The 19434-nt window shown below is 42.7% G+C and overlaps 1 protein-coding gene across 1 annotated transcript; it reads right to left on the reverse strand.

Annotated features, from left to right (window-relative positions):
• Nucleotides 1-454: 454 nt before the first annotated feature.
• Nucleotides 455-18359, reverse strand: Tmem231 (transmembrane protein 231). Its single transcript, XM_076838803.2, has 7 exons — nt 18198-18359; nt 17934-18103; nt 7024-7152; nt 6583-6726; nt 3745-3826; nt 2607-2712; nt 455-2241 (listed from the first exon to the last, which is right to left on the reverse strand). The coding sequence occupies exons 1-7, from the start codon at nt 18334-18336 to the stop codon at nt 2061-2063; spliced, it is 951 nt and encodes a 316-aa protein (XP_076694918.1). The 5' UTR covers nt 18337-18359; the 3' UTR covers nt 455-2060.
• Between the last annotated feature and the right edge of the window lie 1075 nt (nt 18360-19434).

Here is a 19434-nt window from a genome sequence, read left to right on the forward strand (position 1 = left end):
TCTTTGTCTTGCCCTGACCCCAAATACTGAGTAACAATCTCAAACCCTGATTTAGCTCTGGGTTGTAGCTCAGTTGATGAAAATCCTATTTCTCACCTTTTCTTCCTCTTGCAAATCTGCAGTGTGGTTCAGGTTCAGAAGCTACCATCATATGATCTGAAAATAATTTGATATTCACCAGACACAGTTGTAATTTTCCATGCTGTGGTTTCCACAGGCCATGTGGATTCCACCAAAAATTCACATTTCCTTGGGGTTGGACCAGAAGACTTTTGCCAGAGAACCAACAAAAGCTCCAAGGTCTCTGGGCAGAGTCTTGGCAGAGGAAGCCTGCCGGTGAGTAACGGAGAAGAGTGCGCAACTTCTGCACTCCCTATTCTTCCCCCTCCAAACCCGTTCCCTCTAGAAAGCCACAGACAACCTTCCATTTTGAATATTTTAATTAGAAAGTTATAAAACATCATTAATTCTCCATATCTCACATTAGAATAATTTAATAAAATGCAATGCTTATCTTCAGCCATCTTTCCATATCGCATTACCTTTTTGAGATTTAAACCAGAAACCATTTTTCATTTATATCTCAAGGGAAAAATGTGTAGGCATATAAATGGCTCTAAATATTTTAAAAGAAGTCAGAGAAACTAGTGTTTGGGAATTTTCCTGCCTGAATACTTCAACATAGCTGTTTCCAACAATCTCATTTTGGTCAGCCTGAAAGAAAAGATGCTTTGGAAATAAGAATTGAATCTCCAAAGTAAGTTGAGGCATACACAGGGGAGTTTGTTAGTGGACATGAAGCATGGGTCATAGGGGACTGTCCTTCCAGTGCTATGACGTGGTAGGGATCATAAAGCAGAAGACCTCGGACCAGACTGCATCCTTGCTCAGGGTGAGACTGGGGCTGAATGGCGTCTTCCATGTACAGCAGAAGCCCACTCTCCCTGCCTGGAAGAACTGATAGCTTATCATGCAGCTGCTGGCCAGCCTGGACAGGACTCCCTGAGCTAGCATCCTATTCCTTCCCTTGCTTCTCCTCCTGTCCTCCCCAAAGCACCCCTTTGCTGGGCACCCTGTTCCTCAGACAAGGGGAATGTGAGTAGCTGGGCTTCCTGCTAGCCCTCCAAATAAACCCTGCGGTTGTCAGGCAGTGGGAGCCAACACCAACAACAACTCCTCTGTCACCCACGTCCTTTCAGGAAGGGGGAGGGCTGTCAAGGAGAAGGAGTGGCAAGGGTCCAGGCTGTTGGGTGAGGGCCAGAGAGAAAGGACCTGTTGTTACAACCCTTGCGTCCCCCACTGCTGCTGGGGCGACTGAATGAAACAGCACTTCTGACTTCAGCCTGCCATTCCAGGGGCACAGACAGAGGGCAAGAGGCAGGGCAAAGAGCCAGCCTCTGTAGCGCAGGAGAGAGGGTGGTTCAGCTGAGCTGGCGACAGACGGTGTCTGTTAGGCTGAGGCAGGTGGACGGTCCCAGTGTCCTTAAGTCGCCCACCCTCCGCACAGGCTTTCGTTGCTCTTGTGCTGTGCCCTCCCCTTGCAGTTCTCCAGTTAAAGGCCTATGTTCTAGAAATCAAAGCTCTGAATGGGAACTGTAGATACCCAGGAGTAGCAAGTGCTAGGGATTAGCATATTTATCATGAAAGCCCTGAACAGAGTAAAGAGTGGCTTACAATAGGGGGAGGAAAGCACAGGGCTTCTCAGTTCAAAAGAGGAAAAGTCTTTCCTCCACCAGAGATGGGACTCTTTCCAAGATGTCAGAACTGTGATTTTCTCCTATGGGTAAGGCTAAAAACAAAAACAAAAATGAATGATAGCCTCGGGGAACCTTCTGACCTTCCCACAAACTAGTCCCTGACAATTTTGTTGGTGCTTAAGAAAATATGGGATTTGTGTAGAGCAAGATTGGAAAGAAGCGTCTTTTGTCTCTGAGGGGAAAAACTCTTGTGTAAGCCTTCACGTGTCCACGGCACTGTTTTCAGAAATGTGGTAACACGGCAGTTCTCAGAAGACAACAATGAGGTAGCCTCGGTCCTGCTGAGTCTTCAGAAAGGTCTTCTTAGGATAAGTGCTCCTTATAGACTTCTCCCGGGGGCATTGCTGTTACAGGGATTGTAGTCACCACTTGATTCTGAAACACAAATATTTTGATTCTCTTGAACACCCAGAGGAAGATGAGCAAGATGCTGACATACTGGACCCAGGCAAACTTCACCATCTCCCAGAATCCTGGCTGATAAGTACAGAGAGTTAAGGAATTGCAGATGACCCGTAAATAAAAGTTGCACTAAAGTGCAGGTCAGACAGGAAATGACAAAAATGTTTCAAGTGCCCTTAAGATAAAAGGAATAATAAAAAATTATTAAGACATGAATATGGATGATCCTGACCTAGGAGAATTGCTCAGAAAGAAATATGAACAGGAAATGAGCTTTTTTTCCTGTATGAGCAGTAGCAGACACGGCAGTTACTTGAGTGGGGCTACAGTGCTGCAGCAACCCTTAATGTAAGGTGTCCCACATCTGTTCCTACTTGGGCAACCTGAGGAATCCTTCCTTTCTTTGTGGACACTGAGCCCCCGCTGGCTCTCCAATAAAAAGGATATGAAATGACTTCCACAGGGTATCGGATGACAGCATTAATCACAAATGGAGCTTCCGCGGCCCTGCCCACCAGCCAGATGGGGTTGGCGTCATTCAGGAAGGTGGTAACTGCAACACAATTATCAATCATTAATCTAGGATGGCCCTTTGGCAAAAAAGAAAAAAATATGTATGGGGAGGCTATAAATATTCTTTGATTACTGGGATACATATATATACACACATATATGCACACACACATGTATTTTAAACTGGAGATTCAACTCAAGAGATATTTTTTCACTTCAAAATTCAGAAATAAAAGAAGAAAGAAACTTGCCTGTGCAAAGTTACTCAGGTATTATTCAAGTACTTGTTAAAAACCTGGAAGCAGAGTCCTACTATTGCTGCATAGAATACTACATTGCTGCAGGAATACTAATATTGCTAGTAAAAATATTGTCAAGTAGAACTTTATATCAGTGTGGCAATATATTTATACTACATAGTTAAATAAATATGAAGAATTTGAATCCCAAAGTGTTTCTACACTATAATAGCTATATGAAAAAGAAGAAGTAGTTGACTTGCAGGTCAATGGTTTTTAATTTTTTAAAAAAGTTCTTCTATCACTAGAATAATGGTATTATTGTGTTGTATGAAATTAGGAATAAATATTGGAGATGGCTGGGTGTGGGGTCCATGCTGCTGGTTGACCAACGACACTTTTGATGCCTTTAGAGAAAACCCTAGGCCACAGAGCAGCCCAGCCCAGCCCAGCCCAGCCCAGCCCAGCATGCTGAGTGGAGCACCAGGATGGCCTGAGCGCCTCAACCCTGTAAGGACTACACATGTTCTGCCTGCCACCAGCACGACAAGGCTTTGCTCCTGCAGGGGGCTGCTCATGGGGGCAGGGGGGGGGTGTCTCGCTCCTGTCCTCTACTTCTATCTGAAAAGTATGGACATCAAATTGTCTTTGGTTTCTTTTATTGGTGTAGCAAGGGGAATATCTCAATTAGACTTACATACACATTAAAATAATGAAACCCATCAAGCCAGTGGTCACTAACTTGCTGGACCACAGGAGGGGCATTGAGGTGGGAAGACACCAAGCTCTGAAAGTGATGAGCGGTAGCTGAATGGCCTACACCCCAGACTTACCATTCCTTTCCTGGTAGGCAGCAACAATGTGGGTTAGGTCATAGTCGTAGGCAAAAGGGCTGGTCCCATTGATCACAGACACCTGGGACACAGCAGGAGGACCTGGAGTGAGCACTTGAGACCTCTTCCCTCTACCCTCCCTACCCCAGAGACTGCCTTCTTGTTCTTGGTGACCTATGCCAGTATCAATAATATTTTCTTCAAGGAGGAATAAGCTCTCTTGCAATAATTTAAGTCCATTTACTTTTCCAGTAATTCCTTTTGTGGGATTGGAAATGGTGCCAATGTCCACCTTTCACAGGTTTTAAAGCTATTTATACAACATTCCTCTATTTCAATGGGAGAGATAATTTCATTAATTTTTTTTTTTTTTTTGTGGGGGAGGGTACCAGGGATTTAACTCAGAGGGGTCTTTACCACTGAGCCATATCCCCAGACCTTTTTTATCGTTTTGTTTTTGAGACAGGATCTTGCTAAATTGCTGAGGCTGGACTTGAACTTTCGATCCTCCTGCCTCAGTCTTCCCAGTTGCTGGAATGTGGGATTACAGGTGTACACCACCATGCTGGGCAATTCCTTCAATTTCTTTCCTCTCTTTCCCCTCTCTTTCTCTTCTTCTCTCCTCTCCTCTCCTCTCCTCTCCTTTCCATACTAGGGATTGAACCCAGGGGTACTTTACCACTGAGCCACATCCCCAGCCCCTTTTAAAATTTTATTTAGAGACTGGGTCTTGCTAAATTGCTTAGGGCCTAAATTTCTGAGGCTGGCTTTGAACTCGTGATCCTCCTGCTTCAGTCTCCTGAGCCGCTGGGATAACTGCATGTGCCACTTCACTCAGCAATTCCTTTAATTTTTTAAAATAGACCATATCAGCAATTTAGCAATGCCCTAAGCAACTTAGTAAGATCATGTCTCAAAAAATAAAAAGTGGTAAAGTACCTCTGGGTTCAATCCCCAGTGCCCAAAACCAAACAAATGGACAAACCACATATTCAACACCTTTGTCTTTTTTTTCTCCTCTCTGATTACTCTCTTAACTTTATTTTATTTTATTTTTTTTAATATTTATTTTTTAGTTTTCGGCAGACACAACATCTTTGTTTATATGTGGTGCTGAGGATCGAACCTGGGCCGCATGCATGCCAGGTGAGCGCACTACCACTTAAGCCACATCCCCAGCCCCTTACTCTCTTAACTTTAAAAAAAAAAAAAAAAGAAAAAAGAAAACTCTTAAATGTAGAGGTGGAAATAGAAAATGCAAAGGTAAGCATATAATTCTTTATAGCAGGAAATGACTTCCCGCCCTCTATTATCACAGTTGTTGATGTAATCTGATCTTCTAAGTTCCACAGTATGTTTACAGAGTATAGTCCTCTCCCTTTGTAACTTAGGTTGACTATAGCTAAAGCCACCATAAATCCCAGTTCATTGGGAACAGTTGTAGTATATGGCTGTAATCACTGATAACATCCTTTTTCATTTAAAAACAGCTGAACTCAATTTACATGGTTCCCCTGTGATAAAGATTAGGAATAAATGATTATCATGAGGCATGAGGTATGGACTTAGCTTCTGGCTCTGTTACTTGGAAGCTATGAGATTTTGGGGAAATTAATTAATGCCTATAAGCCCCAGTTTCCTCATGTGCAAAATAAGAGTTCATTCATTCATTAAATACCTCTGAACTGACAATGTGCCAGGCACTGTTTAAGCGCTGGGGTGATGGTATACAAGGTATCAGCACTTTTAACACTGAGGCAGAAAACAAACACACCAGAAACATAGGATGTTAGATGGCAGTAGGAAAAGTCATTCTGCCTAAAGAATGCTGGAGGAAGGAGGTTCAGGGAGAGACTGTGCTCAGGGACCTGTGTGGATTGGTCCAGTAGGCTCTCTGCATAACTAGCAGAGGGAATGGCAAGTGCAAAAGCCCTGAGATAGAAGCTGCTTCTTAGATTCAAAGAATAGCAAAGGCCAGCAGGGCTGGAACAGAGCAAGGGGGCAGTGACAGGACAAGTGGCTGGAAAGCTGGGAAATGACAAGTATAAGCATCTCAGCAGGTTGCTGTGATGATTAAATAAAGCCGGGCATGGTGGAGCACACCTGTAATCCCAGTGGATCAGGAGACTAAGGTAGGAGGATTGCAAGTTAGAGGTCAGCCTCAGCAACTTGGTGAGGCCCCAAGCAACTTAACAAGACCCTGTCTCAAACCAAAAAATAAAGAAGGCTGGGAATGCAGCTCAGTGGTTAAGTGCCCTTGGGTTCATTCCCTGGTACCAACCCCTCATCGCCCCCCCCCCAAAAAAAAACATTAAATAAGATGTTGTATGTAACCTTATTCTCTTTCTTTCTTTCTTTTTTTTTTTTTTTTTTGAGACATTGTTGCCCAGGCGAGCTCCAGTTCCTGGGCTCAAATGATCAATCTTCTTGCCTCAGCATCTTGAGTGCTGGAAATAAAGGTGCAGGCCACCACACCTGACTATAAACTTCTTAACTCAGGCCTGACAGATGTTACATATTCAGTAAATGGTGGCTAGTATTATTTTTATATGTTTTACATGAAAAGCTTACACGATCATATGGAATACACTGTGTGTGTGTAACTGAAAGCAATAAGCAATTTAGTTCTTCAATAAAGACAGCCATTTCCCCCCTCTCTCTTCCTGGGTATAAATCAAGGTAAACCTCTATATTCTGTAAGAATTTATGGCAAGAATTCCTCAGAAATCCTCATCTGTACCACCCACAGGGAAATGCTATTTCCAACTTTCATTTCTCTTCAAAGAATGTGATAAACATACAGGAACAAAGAAGGTGGGTGACAAGAAGCATTCTTACATTATATCGGACATCTAGGCCACTATAGCCCAGCGGCTGCTTCTGCTGCAACCTTAGGTCTCCATTTACATACAACTGGGACCCAGGAACAGCAAAGGAAGACTGGAGAAATGCCATGCTCTGCATCACAAAGGTTGACATCCTCTGAAATCATAAGAAGGAGAGATAATATCAATTGCCATTGTATCTGAAGGGTTCCAGGTTACAGTCACTGTCTATGGCTTAAACTGAGGGTCTTCCTGTATCTGGGTTAGCCACATGAGAGGCCCTGTTCCCAGAACCCTCTGAGCTATTAATAATTAATGTATATTCATATGACCCCAATGAAAAACATTCAATTTGCTTAAGTCAAATTCCCTATAATGCTTCTGGAAAGCAGGAGGATTCTATTCTTTTAAAAGACAAAAAGGAGAGGATGGGCCTCCTTAAGGACCAACTCACGTGCAATTGGTAGGAGAAGGTCAAGATGAGCTGCACTCCAAGCACGTGCTCTGTGGGCTGCAGAGGAAGCTCCAGCTTAAGATGTAACATGTCCATTTTCCCATCCTGGTTCCTGTCTTCTTCTCTAGACTAGGAAACCCAGAGAGGGTCAGTGGCCCTGGTCCTTAACAAGAATCTGAAGAATCCACATCACTTCTGTACCTACACAATGACCCGCTGTTCTGCTGTACACAGGTAATTACCTCCCTCAAGGAGAAAGAGAAGAATAGGTGTGAATGGATCCTTACTGGGAAAGACACAATGTATACAGCCCTTGACATTCATACCTGTGCCTTTCCAGGGTTCACAGGCTGAATGGAATAACAATAAACATCTGGATACCATCATTTCTTTTCCGGTATCTAATTTTATCTTGCTTATTGGTATTTTTCGGTATATTTGGTATTCTTGGTATTTTCTCTTTTCTTTTTATTTTTCTTTCTGATAATGGGGATTAAATCCCAGGGCACTTTACCATGAGCCACATCTCCATCCCCTTCTTAATTTTTAGTTTGGGATAGGGTCTTGCTAAATTGCTTAGGGCCTCACTAAGTTGCTGAGGCTGGTCTCAAATTTGTGATCCTCCTGCCTCAGCCTCCAGAGTTGCTGGGATTATAGGCATGTGTCACTGTGCCTGGCTTCTTTTCTTTTTTAAAATAAATAAGTTTGAATTTGTATAGAAAATTTAAACAGCTCATCAGAATTGTTTGCTATAGCTTTAGAAGTCCTCCCTCCCTTTTTTCCTAAAGTGCTGGGGGTAGAACCCACAGTCTCATGTGTACCCCTTCTCCCACTGAGCTGTAGTCCTAGTCCTAAGCCAGATTTTAAAAATAGAAACAAAGAAAGAAACCCAGCACCCCCATTCTAATTACTATGTTCCTCCAAAAAATTCAACAGAAAATCACCAAGCCCTGAATATATAATCTCCAACCACAATTGTCTTCGCTTCAGGGTCCTGGTGAAGGCCCATCCATCTCAGGACTTTTAAGCCTTGTGTATCTTTTAGTACCAATCAATAAAATGAAAAAAGGAAGCTAAGTGAAATCAGCCAGGCCCTAAAACCACAAATGTTTTCTATTATGGACATGAAACTAAAGAAAATAGATAAAAATCTGAGGGCAAGAGAGAAATCACAGCTCATAAATCATATGTAGGCAATATTCAAGGTATTAAAATATCAATACCCAGTCTTGCCATGCAGGCTTGGCCCATAGTGACCCTACAATAACCAGCAGAAGAGGACGATCACTGAAATGTAATCACTACTGACTCTGGTCCTTAGCACGACTCTGGATCTTGGTGCTATAACTGGTCCCCTTCCCACCACGTTCCCAGATGCTACCAGGGAATGTCAACATTGCCACATGCTCCTCCCTCTTTTGGTTCACTTTGCTCCCTACTATTACCATTTTGTGAGGAAGACTTTTTTTTTTTTTTTTTTTTTTTTAATGTCTTTCAGGCCAGTAAGGCTGTTTGAGATAAAGATGTCAATTTTCAGAAACTTTCAATTATTTCTTTCTTTCCAGACAATAATGTCCATGTCCTTGACCTTATGATAGACAAACCTACCCTCCTTCTTCCACTGGATTCTACTGTCTGGCCTGTCGCATCAGCTTCACCAGGGTAGCGGGAGATCTGTGCTACCAGGACTGATGATCGAGTACCCGAGGCAATTCTGACTTAGTAATTAAGAGTGGGCTGGAAAGAGGCTGTCTGTGTTCCTGTCCGTTTCCTTCAGCTGATATCTGGGAAGATGATGAGGGATTGACTTTCTGTAAAGAACCTTCACTTTCAGGATCTTAGGACTGGACATGAAAACAAGGAACTGTCTTCTCAATTTGAATCAGTTTGAGAGAAGGCAGTGGTCAGACGCCAACACAGTGTGGGAGGAAGAGAAACTCATCTCATTTGGTCTTTTTAATAAATGTCAAGCCTAGATATCAGGCCTTCCAGGTAGAGCAAGTATTATCCCCATTATATAAATGATAAATTTATACAATTTAAGCTGGGGGCACAGGTACAGCTAGTAATGGTAAAGACTGAGATAAGGTCTTTGACATCAAATCTGGATCCCTAACTAGGACTATGTTCAGATCCACCCCCCTAAAAAAAAAATTCAAAGAGAACTGTTGACTAGGACAAACCTTTTTGCAAAAAGGTTACACAGATATTTGTGTGCACATTGTCACTCCAGGTTCACAGAGGACAAAGACATGGCAGAGTACCATAATTAGTGTCTGCTTTTAAAACTGGCTCATTAATCTGTCAAGTACTGTTTTACAGAGATTGAACCCAAAGGCACGACATTTCCAGCCCTTTGTAGTTTTTATTTATTTTGAGCCAAGGTCTCCCTAAGTTGCTTAAACCTCCCTAAATTGGTGAGGCTGGCTTTGAACTTACAATCCTCCTGTCTCAGCCTCCTGAGTCGTTGGGATTACAGGTCTGTGCCACCAAATTCAGTTGTCAACTACTTTCTGAAGCCCTACAATGGACCAGGCACTGTTTCAGATGGCTGGGAATAAAATTACAACAAAATAGACAAAGTTTTCATCCCAATGGAGCCAAGATTCCCAGCAGGTAGAAAACAGATACAAATAAACAACATGTTAACAATACCGGGTAGTGTTAAGTACCCAAAGAAAAATAAAACAGGCTAAAATTAGAGGATGATGAGTGAAGGTAGACATTAACAAATTTTTACAGAAAATATTCAGGATAACCTGATCTGTTGGTGACTTGAATGAAGAGGAATGACGAGGCCAGGAACGTCTAGGGGAAGGGTGATTCAGGCTAAGGAAGGCCCTGTGCTCTAAGTGTGGGGCAAGGGGTAGCAAGAGTAAAGGGGAGGGCAGCAGAAGAGGAGGGTGAGTGAATGCTGCATCTCCCACAGATGACCTCTTACCTGGCTAGACCCTCACCCTCTGGGCTGACAAGAGGGGCTACCTGTCTATGCTACGGCTCGAACCATTGATGAAATCAATTCTAGTGCAGGTACCTCCAGAGTATTGAGGAAGGACCCACCAGAGGAACCCGTAAGGTGGAGGAGAGCTTTCTGTTTGCTTCTTGTCCCGGTTTGGGTCACCCCAGTAGTGGTTCTTCATTCTGGCAGGTCGAAACTGGTTGCAGCTTGTTCCCACTCCTAGAACCAGGCACATCGTGGCTCCTACTGGCGGAGGCTAAACGGGAGCCAGCAGGCAAAGGACAATGTGGTTTTTCAGCATCTCAGCATGAGCATCAGGGAGCAGAACCTCAGGGAGCAGAGCGTGCACAGGAGGTGGCCTTGGGGCTACAGGTACCTCATAACGGGGCACACCCAGGGCAAATGGCTAGCTGTGACCACACCCAGGGCACACTATCTAGCTGTGACCACAACGGTGGTCCCAGGACATCCTGACTTGCAACATTTTTTCATCAGAGTTTCTACAGAATCTGATAGTTTGTTGGAATTTTGTTTGGTTCCTACTTCATTTTTACCTTTCATTCTGAGTCAGGTTCTTTTACTAAGTGCTGATTTCATAATTTATATCAGGGTCCATTTCACCATAGACTTGTCATTACTGGGTTCTCTTTTTTTTTTCTTTTTATGCTGAAAATACAAATGGGCACTGATATTTAGGTCTCTAGCAAAGTAGGACTGCTACTTCATGATTCCCATATCCATCCAATCCTTACCTCCTGTATTTGGATGAATCTAAAATACCATCAATTACAAACTGCATCATTAATTTACGTAGCAGGAAAAAAAGGAAAATATTTTCAATTAAATGATGGCATAATGTTTTCTAATCACTGGAGTATTTATTTTATACTTATTGAAGGAATTTTTAGATTTATATCAGATATCACATTTATATCAGATATTTATATCAAATTTCACATTTATTCACATGGAAATATAAGCAAAATAAATTGATCCAGAGATTCCTAAAACTTCTTCATAGTCTCATTCTTTTGAATCACATTTTAACTTATTCAATCATATCCATACTTTTCCATGAAATCTTGTCTTCTTGCCACCAAGCATGCTGGCAATACAGCATTTAAAGAAATAATTCATAAAGAGAACTAAAATCCATTGGTCTGGGCTCTTAAGCAGGCTTTGAAATTATGCAGCATTATCCTATTTTTTAAATGCCTCCTGAGCCTTCCCTTATCCAATCTCCGTCTTTAGGGATTAGAATAATGTTCACTACAGTCTTGGGGAGGGCTTTTGTTTGTTTGTTTGTTTTTTCATGTTGCCAATTCCCCTTCTGCAAGTTTTGACAATGGTACTTTCCATGTTTGCATGTGGGTAGACAATGAGAACTGTGCCAGGCCTGCCTTCTGGTTAACAGCTAATGTCAGCTACCCTAACAGGAAGACACACACTGATTTCAGAGATGAGGAAAAGTCGGTGCTTAGGAATGGTTCTCCCAGCTCTGGCTCTCACCTTCAGCTCCCCATTCCCCAGCTCCACACAGGCCTCCAAGAGCCACACCCGGCTCATCAGGGCTCACTCTGTTTATTTCCCTCTCTTTTGAAAAACAGCAACAGCTAGACGTTCCAAGTATTAAAAACATATGGATTTTAGAGATGCTGTCCAAGGTGATCTGACTAAAGCAGAAGCTGGCTGTCTGCGACTTCTGAGGCATCTTCCAAAATTAGCAACAGCAAAGCTGTCTCCCAGTATTTTGGTCAAGCCCTTGACCTAAAAACCATCATTTCTTGGCTTCTTGGGCAGACAGTTTTCCAGACAGGTTGAAGCCAGTCTGGCTTTATGTTCAGCCTTGGAAAATAAAAAAATAATTTTGTTGTAATAGGATTAAGAGTATAAGATTTGATGGGCTGGGTTTGTGGCTCAGTGGTAGAGCTCTTGCCTCACATGTGTGAGGCACTGAGTTCAATTCTCAGTGCTGCATATATATATATATAAATAAGTAAAAGGTCCATCAACAACTAAAAAAAATATTTTAAAAAAAGCATAAGATTTTAATCCGAAATATGAAGTTTCCATCCAGACTCTGGTCACCTGAAAGCTTGAGCAAATGACATCACTTCTCTGAGTCTATTTCTTCATCTGTAAAATGCAGGTATGCCCTCTATCTCACAGGGTTACTGTGGGGATAAACAGAGACTAGCACTTTAACAATGAAGAGACACAATGAATATTACTCAGCATTAAAAGAGAATAAAATTATGGCATTTGCAGGTAAGTGGATGGAGTTGGAGAATAAGTGAAGTAAGCCAATCCCCCAAAACTAAAGGCCGAATATTTTCTCTGATAGTGGATGCTGACCTATGATGGGGGGCAGGGGGGCATGGGAAGAATGGAAGAACTTTGGATTGGGCAAAGGGGAAGGTGGGGAGGGGTTATAGGGGTAGGAAAGATAGTGGAATGAGAAGGGACATCATTAACCTAGGTACATGTACGACTGTATGAATGGTGCATCTCTATATCATGTACAACCAGAAAATTGAAACATCGCACTCATTTGTGTACGATGATTTGAAATCCATTCTGCTGTCGTGTACAACTAAGTAGAACAAATTTAATTTTTTTTAAATAAAGAATACACACAAAAAATGTTATAGTTAACACTAAGTGATTACTATGGGCCAAGCACTATTAAAGAACTTTGTTATGTAATGATTAAATGCTTATCACCTGCCTAAGGCATAGTAAACCAATAATAATTTTTACTACTATGCCTTATAAGGGTATTACTAAACTATTGCTTGTATTTACGAATATTGAAGACATGATTCACATGCCATAAAAATTGCCTTTTACAAAAACATTTAGCTGAATGCAATGCCACATTAATTCTCAGAGACTCCAGAGGCTTAGGAAGGAAGATTGCAAGTTCAAGGCCAACCTTAGCAACTTAGTGTTCCCTCCCCTTCCCCACAAAAGGGCTGGGGACTTAGCTCAGTGGTAAAGCACTCCTGGGTTCAATTTCTGATCACCAAAAATAAAATTTTAAAATAAAATAAAAACGTAACTCCACACATGTGCAGGCACACAGGCACACACCACTCGTCGTCTCTTCCTCCATAATGCCCTGCTTTGCCTTGGGACTTTGCCAGTAGGAGAAAGACTGGAGGTGATGATGTCATAAATTATAGACTCCAGCCTATCCCAGAATGAAGGGGATAGGGAGACTAAGAAACTAAGAAAAAGGAGATATGGTCTTGTGTTTTACTAACAGTGTAAAATTATCCAGTCTGAGGATAGTAGTCCTGAGCTCAATAGTAGTCCTGAGTTCAATCCCTACCACTGAAAACAAACAAGCAAACAAACAAAAACAGTATTAAAGAGAATTAATAGTCTGGGCACCATAAAAATAAGAGGTGGTCTTGGCTTCTTAGACTTAAAATTGGAACCTGCACAGCAGAGGCAGGGGGAGACCATGGGTGGTGCCTTCCAGGGAGAAATTTCTGGTTATAGAGATAAGAGCTAACTAGCAGTTCAACTGGGGAGCCAACCAGTTGTGATGAATAAGCAAGTAAAAAGAACGAGTGAATGAAACCTAATGCTTATCCTTGTTTTAATGATTATTGTAAGTTTTCACGATTATTTCTTAGACTCAAGTATCTAGAAGTATAAGAGAGAAATACACAAATATAAAGAAAAAATTCTACCAACAATTCAAGGCACAAAATGCTAGTTATTTTGTTTGGAATTAAAAAAAAAAAATGTTTGAATTGAGTCCAGGCCTCAGGCCTGCTAGGCAGGTACTCTTCCACTGAACCACAACTCCTCCCCCCAAAAAATAAAGTTTTTCACTTTTGGAAAGGAGATACATAAAAAGTTGAACTCAAGAAATATGAATACTGAGTACATGATGAAAAGTCAATCTACAGCTGGGCATGGTGGCACATGCCTGTAATCCCAGCGGCTCTGGAGGCTGAGGCAGCCTCAGCAAAAGTGAGGTGCTAAGCAACTCAGTGAGACCCTGTTTCTAAATAAAATACAAAATAGGTGGGGATGTGGCTCAGTGCCCCTGGGTTCAATCCCTGGTCCTGTGCCCACCTCTCCTGCCTTGCACCCCCAAAAGTCAATCTACTTCCCTGCTGGCCTCCCATCTAGTCATTCTTCCTCAGAGACAGTATAATCTCAAATAAGAATAAAAATGAGCAACATGTAATCACGAGTGAGAAGCAAATGAAAGATACGTGTTTCTTGCTCCTGCTCTAATCCCTGCCCACCTCCCAGGTGGGGATTGAATCCAAGGCCTTCAGAGTACATCTGCTTTACCACTGAAATAAATTCGCCCTCCAGTTCTACTTTTAAATTCAATGTAAAGGACCACATCACGCCAGGCACAGTGGTGCATGCTTATAATTCCAGTGATTTGGGTGAGGCATGAGGATTGAAAGTTCAAAGCCAGCCTCAGCAATTTAGGGAGACGACAGACAATTTAGCAAGACCCTTGCTCAAAATAAAAAATACAAAGGGCTGGGGATGTGACTCAGTGGTAAAGCATCCCTGGGTTAAATCTCAGTACTTAAAACAACAACAAACCTGATCATTTAAAGAATCAAAGAATTCAATGATGTTATAAAAACATACAGCTTCCACAGCAATTTTTTTTTTTTAATCTCATTTACCTGATTAGTGTTTTTAGAAATGTATCCCTAGGTCTTTAAATAACATTTGCGTTAGCCTTGTCAGTTTCTCAGTTTTAGGAATTCTCTATTGGCCTCCCAAAGGAAAGATGATTTAGCTCCCCTCCCCTTCCCCCAGCCCTGTCTGCACACTTCCCCACAATCAAATTAAACCCATGTTTTGGTCAGCAAATATTCAGTGTTCACATAACTAAGACTATGTAAATCCTATTCAAAACCCTGATTACTTTTTCTTCATCACATTTTATTTCCCTGCAGTTTGTTTGCTTAGATTTCTATGTACTTATGCAATTTCAACAAACACCTTCTATTTCAATTCCTCACAACTTACAATTTCAAAGTTTAAAATTTACTGGTCACAGTGGATGTGCACCTGTTGGCCCAGCTACTGGGCAGGCTGAGGCAGGAGGATCACTTGAGCCCAGGAGTTCAAGACCACCCTGGGCAGGATAGAGAGACCCTATCTCAGGGAAGGAAAAAAGAAAAGGTATAAGATTTAGTCAAAATCTTGGGGCTGGAGTTGTAGTCCATTGGTAGAGTGCTTGCCTAGCATGTATGAAACACTGGGTTTGATACTCAGCATCCATAAAAATAAATAAAATAAAGATTTTGTGTCCATCTACAACTAAAAATATTTTTTTTTTTAAAAAAAATTCAGTTAAAATCTTGTTCATGGAAATAGTGTCCTTACCAATTAAAAAGTTGGAGCAAATCAATGTGGGCCAACAGGGAACTGGATAAATTTATTAGTTTTTCCGTATCATGAAATACTTTGCAGACCTAAAAAGGGTAGGTTTATTAAAAGTATTCATACTGGTACAGAATAGAGGACACAGAAACCAATCCACAAAACTACAACTATCTTATATTCGATAAAGGAGCTAAAAGCATGCAATGGAAGAAGGATAGCATCTTCAAAAAATGGTGTTGGGAAAACTGGAAATCCATATGCAACAAAATGAAACTGAATCCCTTTCTCTCGCCATGCACAAAAGTTAACTCAAAGTGGATCAAGGAACTTGATATCAAATCAGAGACATGGCGTCTGATAGAAGAAAAAGTTGGCTATGATCTACATACTGTGGGGTCGGGCTCCAAATTCCTCAATAGGACACCCATAGCACAAGTGTTAATAACTAGAATCAACAAATGGGACTTACTCAAACTAAAAAGTTTTTTCTCAGCAAAAGAAACAATAAGAGAGGTAAATAGGGAGCCTACGTCCTGGGAACAAATCTTTACTCCTCACACTTCAGACAGAGCCCTAATATCCAGAATATACAAAGAACTAAAAAAATTAGACAATGAGATAACAAATAACCCAATCAACAAATGGGCCAAGAACCTGAACAGAAATTTCTCAGAGGAGGACATACAATCAATCAACAAGTATATGAAAAAATGCTCACCATCTCCAGCAGTCAGAGAAATGCAAATCAAAACCACCCTAAGATACCATCTCACTCCAGTAAGATTGGCAGCCATTAGGAAGTCAAACAACAACAAGTGCTGGCGAGGATGTGGGGAAAAGGGTACTCTTGTACATTGCTGGTGGGACTGCAAATTGGTGCGGCCAATTTGGAAAGCAGTATGGAGATTTCTTGGAAAGCTCGGAATGGAACCACCATTTGATCCAGGTATTCCCCTACTCGGTCTATTCCCTAAAGACCTAAAAAGAGCACACTATAGGGACACTGCTACATCCATGTTCATAGCAGCACAATTCACAATAGCAAGACTGTGGAACCAACCTAGATGCCCTTCAATAGACGAATGGATAAAAAAAATGTGGCATTTATACACAATGGAGTATTACTCTGCATTAAGAAATGACAAAATCATAGAATTTGGAGGGAAATGGATGGCATTAGAGCAGATTATGCTAAGTGAAGCTAGCCAATCCCTTAAAAACAAATGCCAAATGTCTTCTTTGATATAAGGAGAGTAACTAAGAACAGAGTAGGGACGAAGAGCATGAGAAGAAGATTAACATTAAACAGGGATGAGAGGTGGGAGGGAAAGGGAGAGAGAAGGGAAATTGCATGTAAATGGAAGGAGACCCTCAGGGGTATACAAAATTACATACAAGAGGAAATGAGGGGAAAGGAGGAAAAATATAAGGGGGAGAAATGAATTACAGTAGAGGGGGTAGAGAGAGAAGAGGGGAGGGGAGGGGGGAGGGGGGATAGTAGAGGATAGGAAAGGCAGCAGAATACAACAGTCACCAGAATGGCAATATGTAAATCAATGGTTGTGCAACTGATGTGATTCTGCAATCTGTATATGGGGTAAAAATGGGAGCTCATATCCCACTTGAATCAAAGTGTGAAATATGATATATCAAGAACTATGTAATGTTTTGAACAACCTACAATAAAAATTAATTTAAAAAAAAGTATTCATACATGCACCAGACTGTCTTTAATTTGTAATTATGTATATGAGAAATTCTAATATTTGACAATGAACATATACACTTTTGTAATCAGAAAAAAACAAGAATAAATAAAATATAATGGAAAAAAATGAATTTTTTTCCCCTCACTGGAATAAGTTTGCCTTGAAGGCCAAACATCTCAGAGATGTCCAAAGAGATCTTTTCATACTTCTAAAGGAAAATGTTTTCAGAGAGTGAATGAAAAGGGAGGAGGGACTGTAAAGAAAGCATTCGCTTATGCTAAACCAAAAGCCAAATTGTAAATAGTAAAATCAACTTCATGCCCTAAGGTTGCAGGATGGAGCAGCATCTAAAGGAAAAAGTCCAGGCGGGCGTGGCTTGGCCAGAGCACGCTGGGGAAGTTGCTTAGCCAATCAGCGCCTGGACCTCCCCCCCCCCCCCCCCCCCCCGTCCAGTCGGCCTGAAAAGGCCTGCCTTCCCGTGCCTAGTGTTAGGATGCACCAACGCATCGACTCGAGGGAGTTAGCAGAACAGCAATCGGTCTCAGGGTCCGGAACGGGCTTCCACAACCACCCTCTCATCGGGCCACGCCCTCGAAAGTGACAAGGAACAGGGTTTTGGCTGGATCTAGGAACTGCCAGCAAGGCTGGCTTTCCGGGAGCCGTGATGTCTGGGAGAAGCAGAATGACAAAACAGACCCACTCTCTAGGAAATTAAACACGGCAGGCCAAAGAGCCCGAACAGCCTCCGTGGGCCAAAGTCCTTAAGAGCCAAGCTGCTGTGCCTGGGGTCGAGGCCGTTCGTCCCGGTCCATCCCCTCTCCACCCAGTCCCGGGAGGGTTAGGACCAGGTGGGAACCACACACCGAAACGAGCGGGACGCGCAGGTGATCCCCCTGCAGCCGGTTGAAGGCGGGGAACGTGCTCCAGGCCAGGAACCCGCCGTGCTCCGGCCCCAGCAGGGCCACGAGGAGCACCTGGTGCTGGAAGCGCACGGTCGGCTGCTCCTCGTAGCTGCTCCGCTTCAGCCAAAACCCTGAATTAAAGAGGGCGGTGAGGAGATTAGGAGGGCCGGCCGGGGCCAGCAGCGAACCGCGAGCTGTGCCGCGCACCGGCCGGGACAGTCTCACCGTGGCTCCGGTAGGCCACCAGCAGCGGCGGGATGTAGGTGAGGGCGGCGGCCAGCAGCAGGAACAACGCGGCTTTGGAGCAGAGCCCCGCGCGGTAGCCGCGCTCGGCGGGGTGAGAGAAGAGCTCGTACAGAGCCATGAGCAGCGCGTGCAGTCCCGCCGCTAGCCGGGCGCTCTTCGCGATTCCAGAGGGATGACTAAGTTTGGCTTCTCCTGGTTGCCCTCGCTTTGGTCTCCACGGCAACCAGCAGCGCAGGGAAAGGAACCAATAGCAAGGAAGCGGGGCCTTAGCAGGGAGGAGCTAACGGGGGCGGTGCCCGCTGGAGTTCATAGCCTCCTTAAAATCGGAGTCCAGTAGAATGTCTCCCTTCACCCAAGTCGTAGGCATCTTCTTTGTTAACGTTTATGGAAAACAAGATGTTCATAAAAGTTTATTTAAATGCTTCATTACAGGTCATCTGTTAAGCCCCAGTTTGGTTCGTACTGAAGTCTAACAATGCACATTAATCCGGCTGCAGCCCTGAACAAGGTTCTGAGCTAAAACCAAAGCCTCTGTTTCCCAATTTTCTGTTCCTTCCACTAAGTCCAAAGAAGGTTAGGACACAAATCCCCTGGCTTTTCGAGAGATAGAGGGTAGTCACTACATAGCTACTTCTAGTATACTTTGTTACTTTGCACTGGGTACAAGGACAGCTGCTGGTTTTAGGAAAGCTATGGTCCTGCTCAAAGATAACTTTGGCTTATCATTTAATTGAATGCTTCCGACACCTAACCAAATTTTCAAACATGGCCAATTATCTTTATGACCCTTAGCCAAGTTCTCATCGCAACGTCCTGAGGTATCAAATTGCTGTGTCAAGAGATAGTGTGAGGTTATGCTTTGAAGTAGAGTCCAGTAGTGGATGCCTCTATTTTGAAGGCATATCTAGAAGTGGAGGTTAAGACCTGCACATTTTGGAAAACTATCCCAGGACCCTTACTGTAATCCAAGATGTCAATTAATGCTGTTAGCAATAAAATGCTTTTGACATCTTTTGGTCCAGTACTAATCTTTCTTGCTTTAAATCTTTACTTAGGTGGCAACATAGCTTAAAACACAAAAATTGTGCCAGGGGTGGTGATGGAGCATGTCTGTAATCCCAGCTGCTCAGGAGGTTGAGGCAGAAAGATTCCAAGTTCAAAGCCAGCCTCGGCAATTTAGTGAGACCCTAAGCAATTCAGCAAAACCCTGTCTTTA

Source organism: Callospermophilus lateralis, chromosome 18 (assembly GCF_048772815.1).
Source record: "Callospermophilus lateralis isolate mCalLat2 chromosome 18, mCalLat2.hap1, whole genome shotgun sequence".
Classification (NCBI taxonomy): Eukaryota; Metazoa; Chordata; class Mammalia; order Rodentia; family Sciuridae; genus Callospermophilus; species Callospermophilus lateralis.

Bases quoted from the DNA above. Each gene is read 5' to 3' on its own strand.
- Tmem231 (XM_076838803.2), bottom strand. From the start codon at position 18,336: ATGGCTCTGTACGAGCTCTTCTCTCACCCCGCCGAGCGCGGCTACCGC. The intron at 6,727-7,023 runs GTGAGTTGGTCC...TTATGATTTCAG, and splicing joins CCTTCTCCTACCAATTGCAC to AGGATGTCAACCTTTGTGAT. The intron at 3,827-6,582 runs GTAAGAATGCTT...GCTGTGTCCCAG, and splicing joins GCCTAGATGTCCGATATAAT to GTGTCTGTGATCAATGGGAC.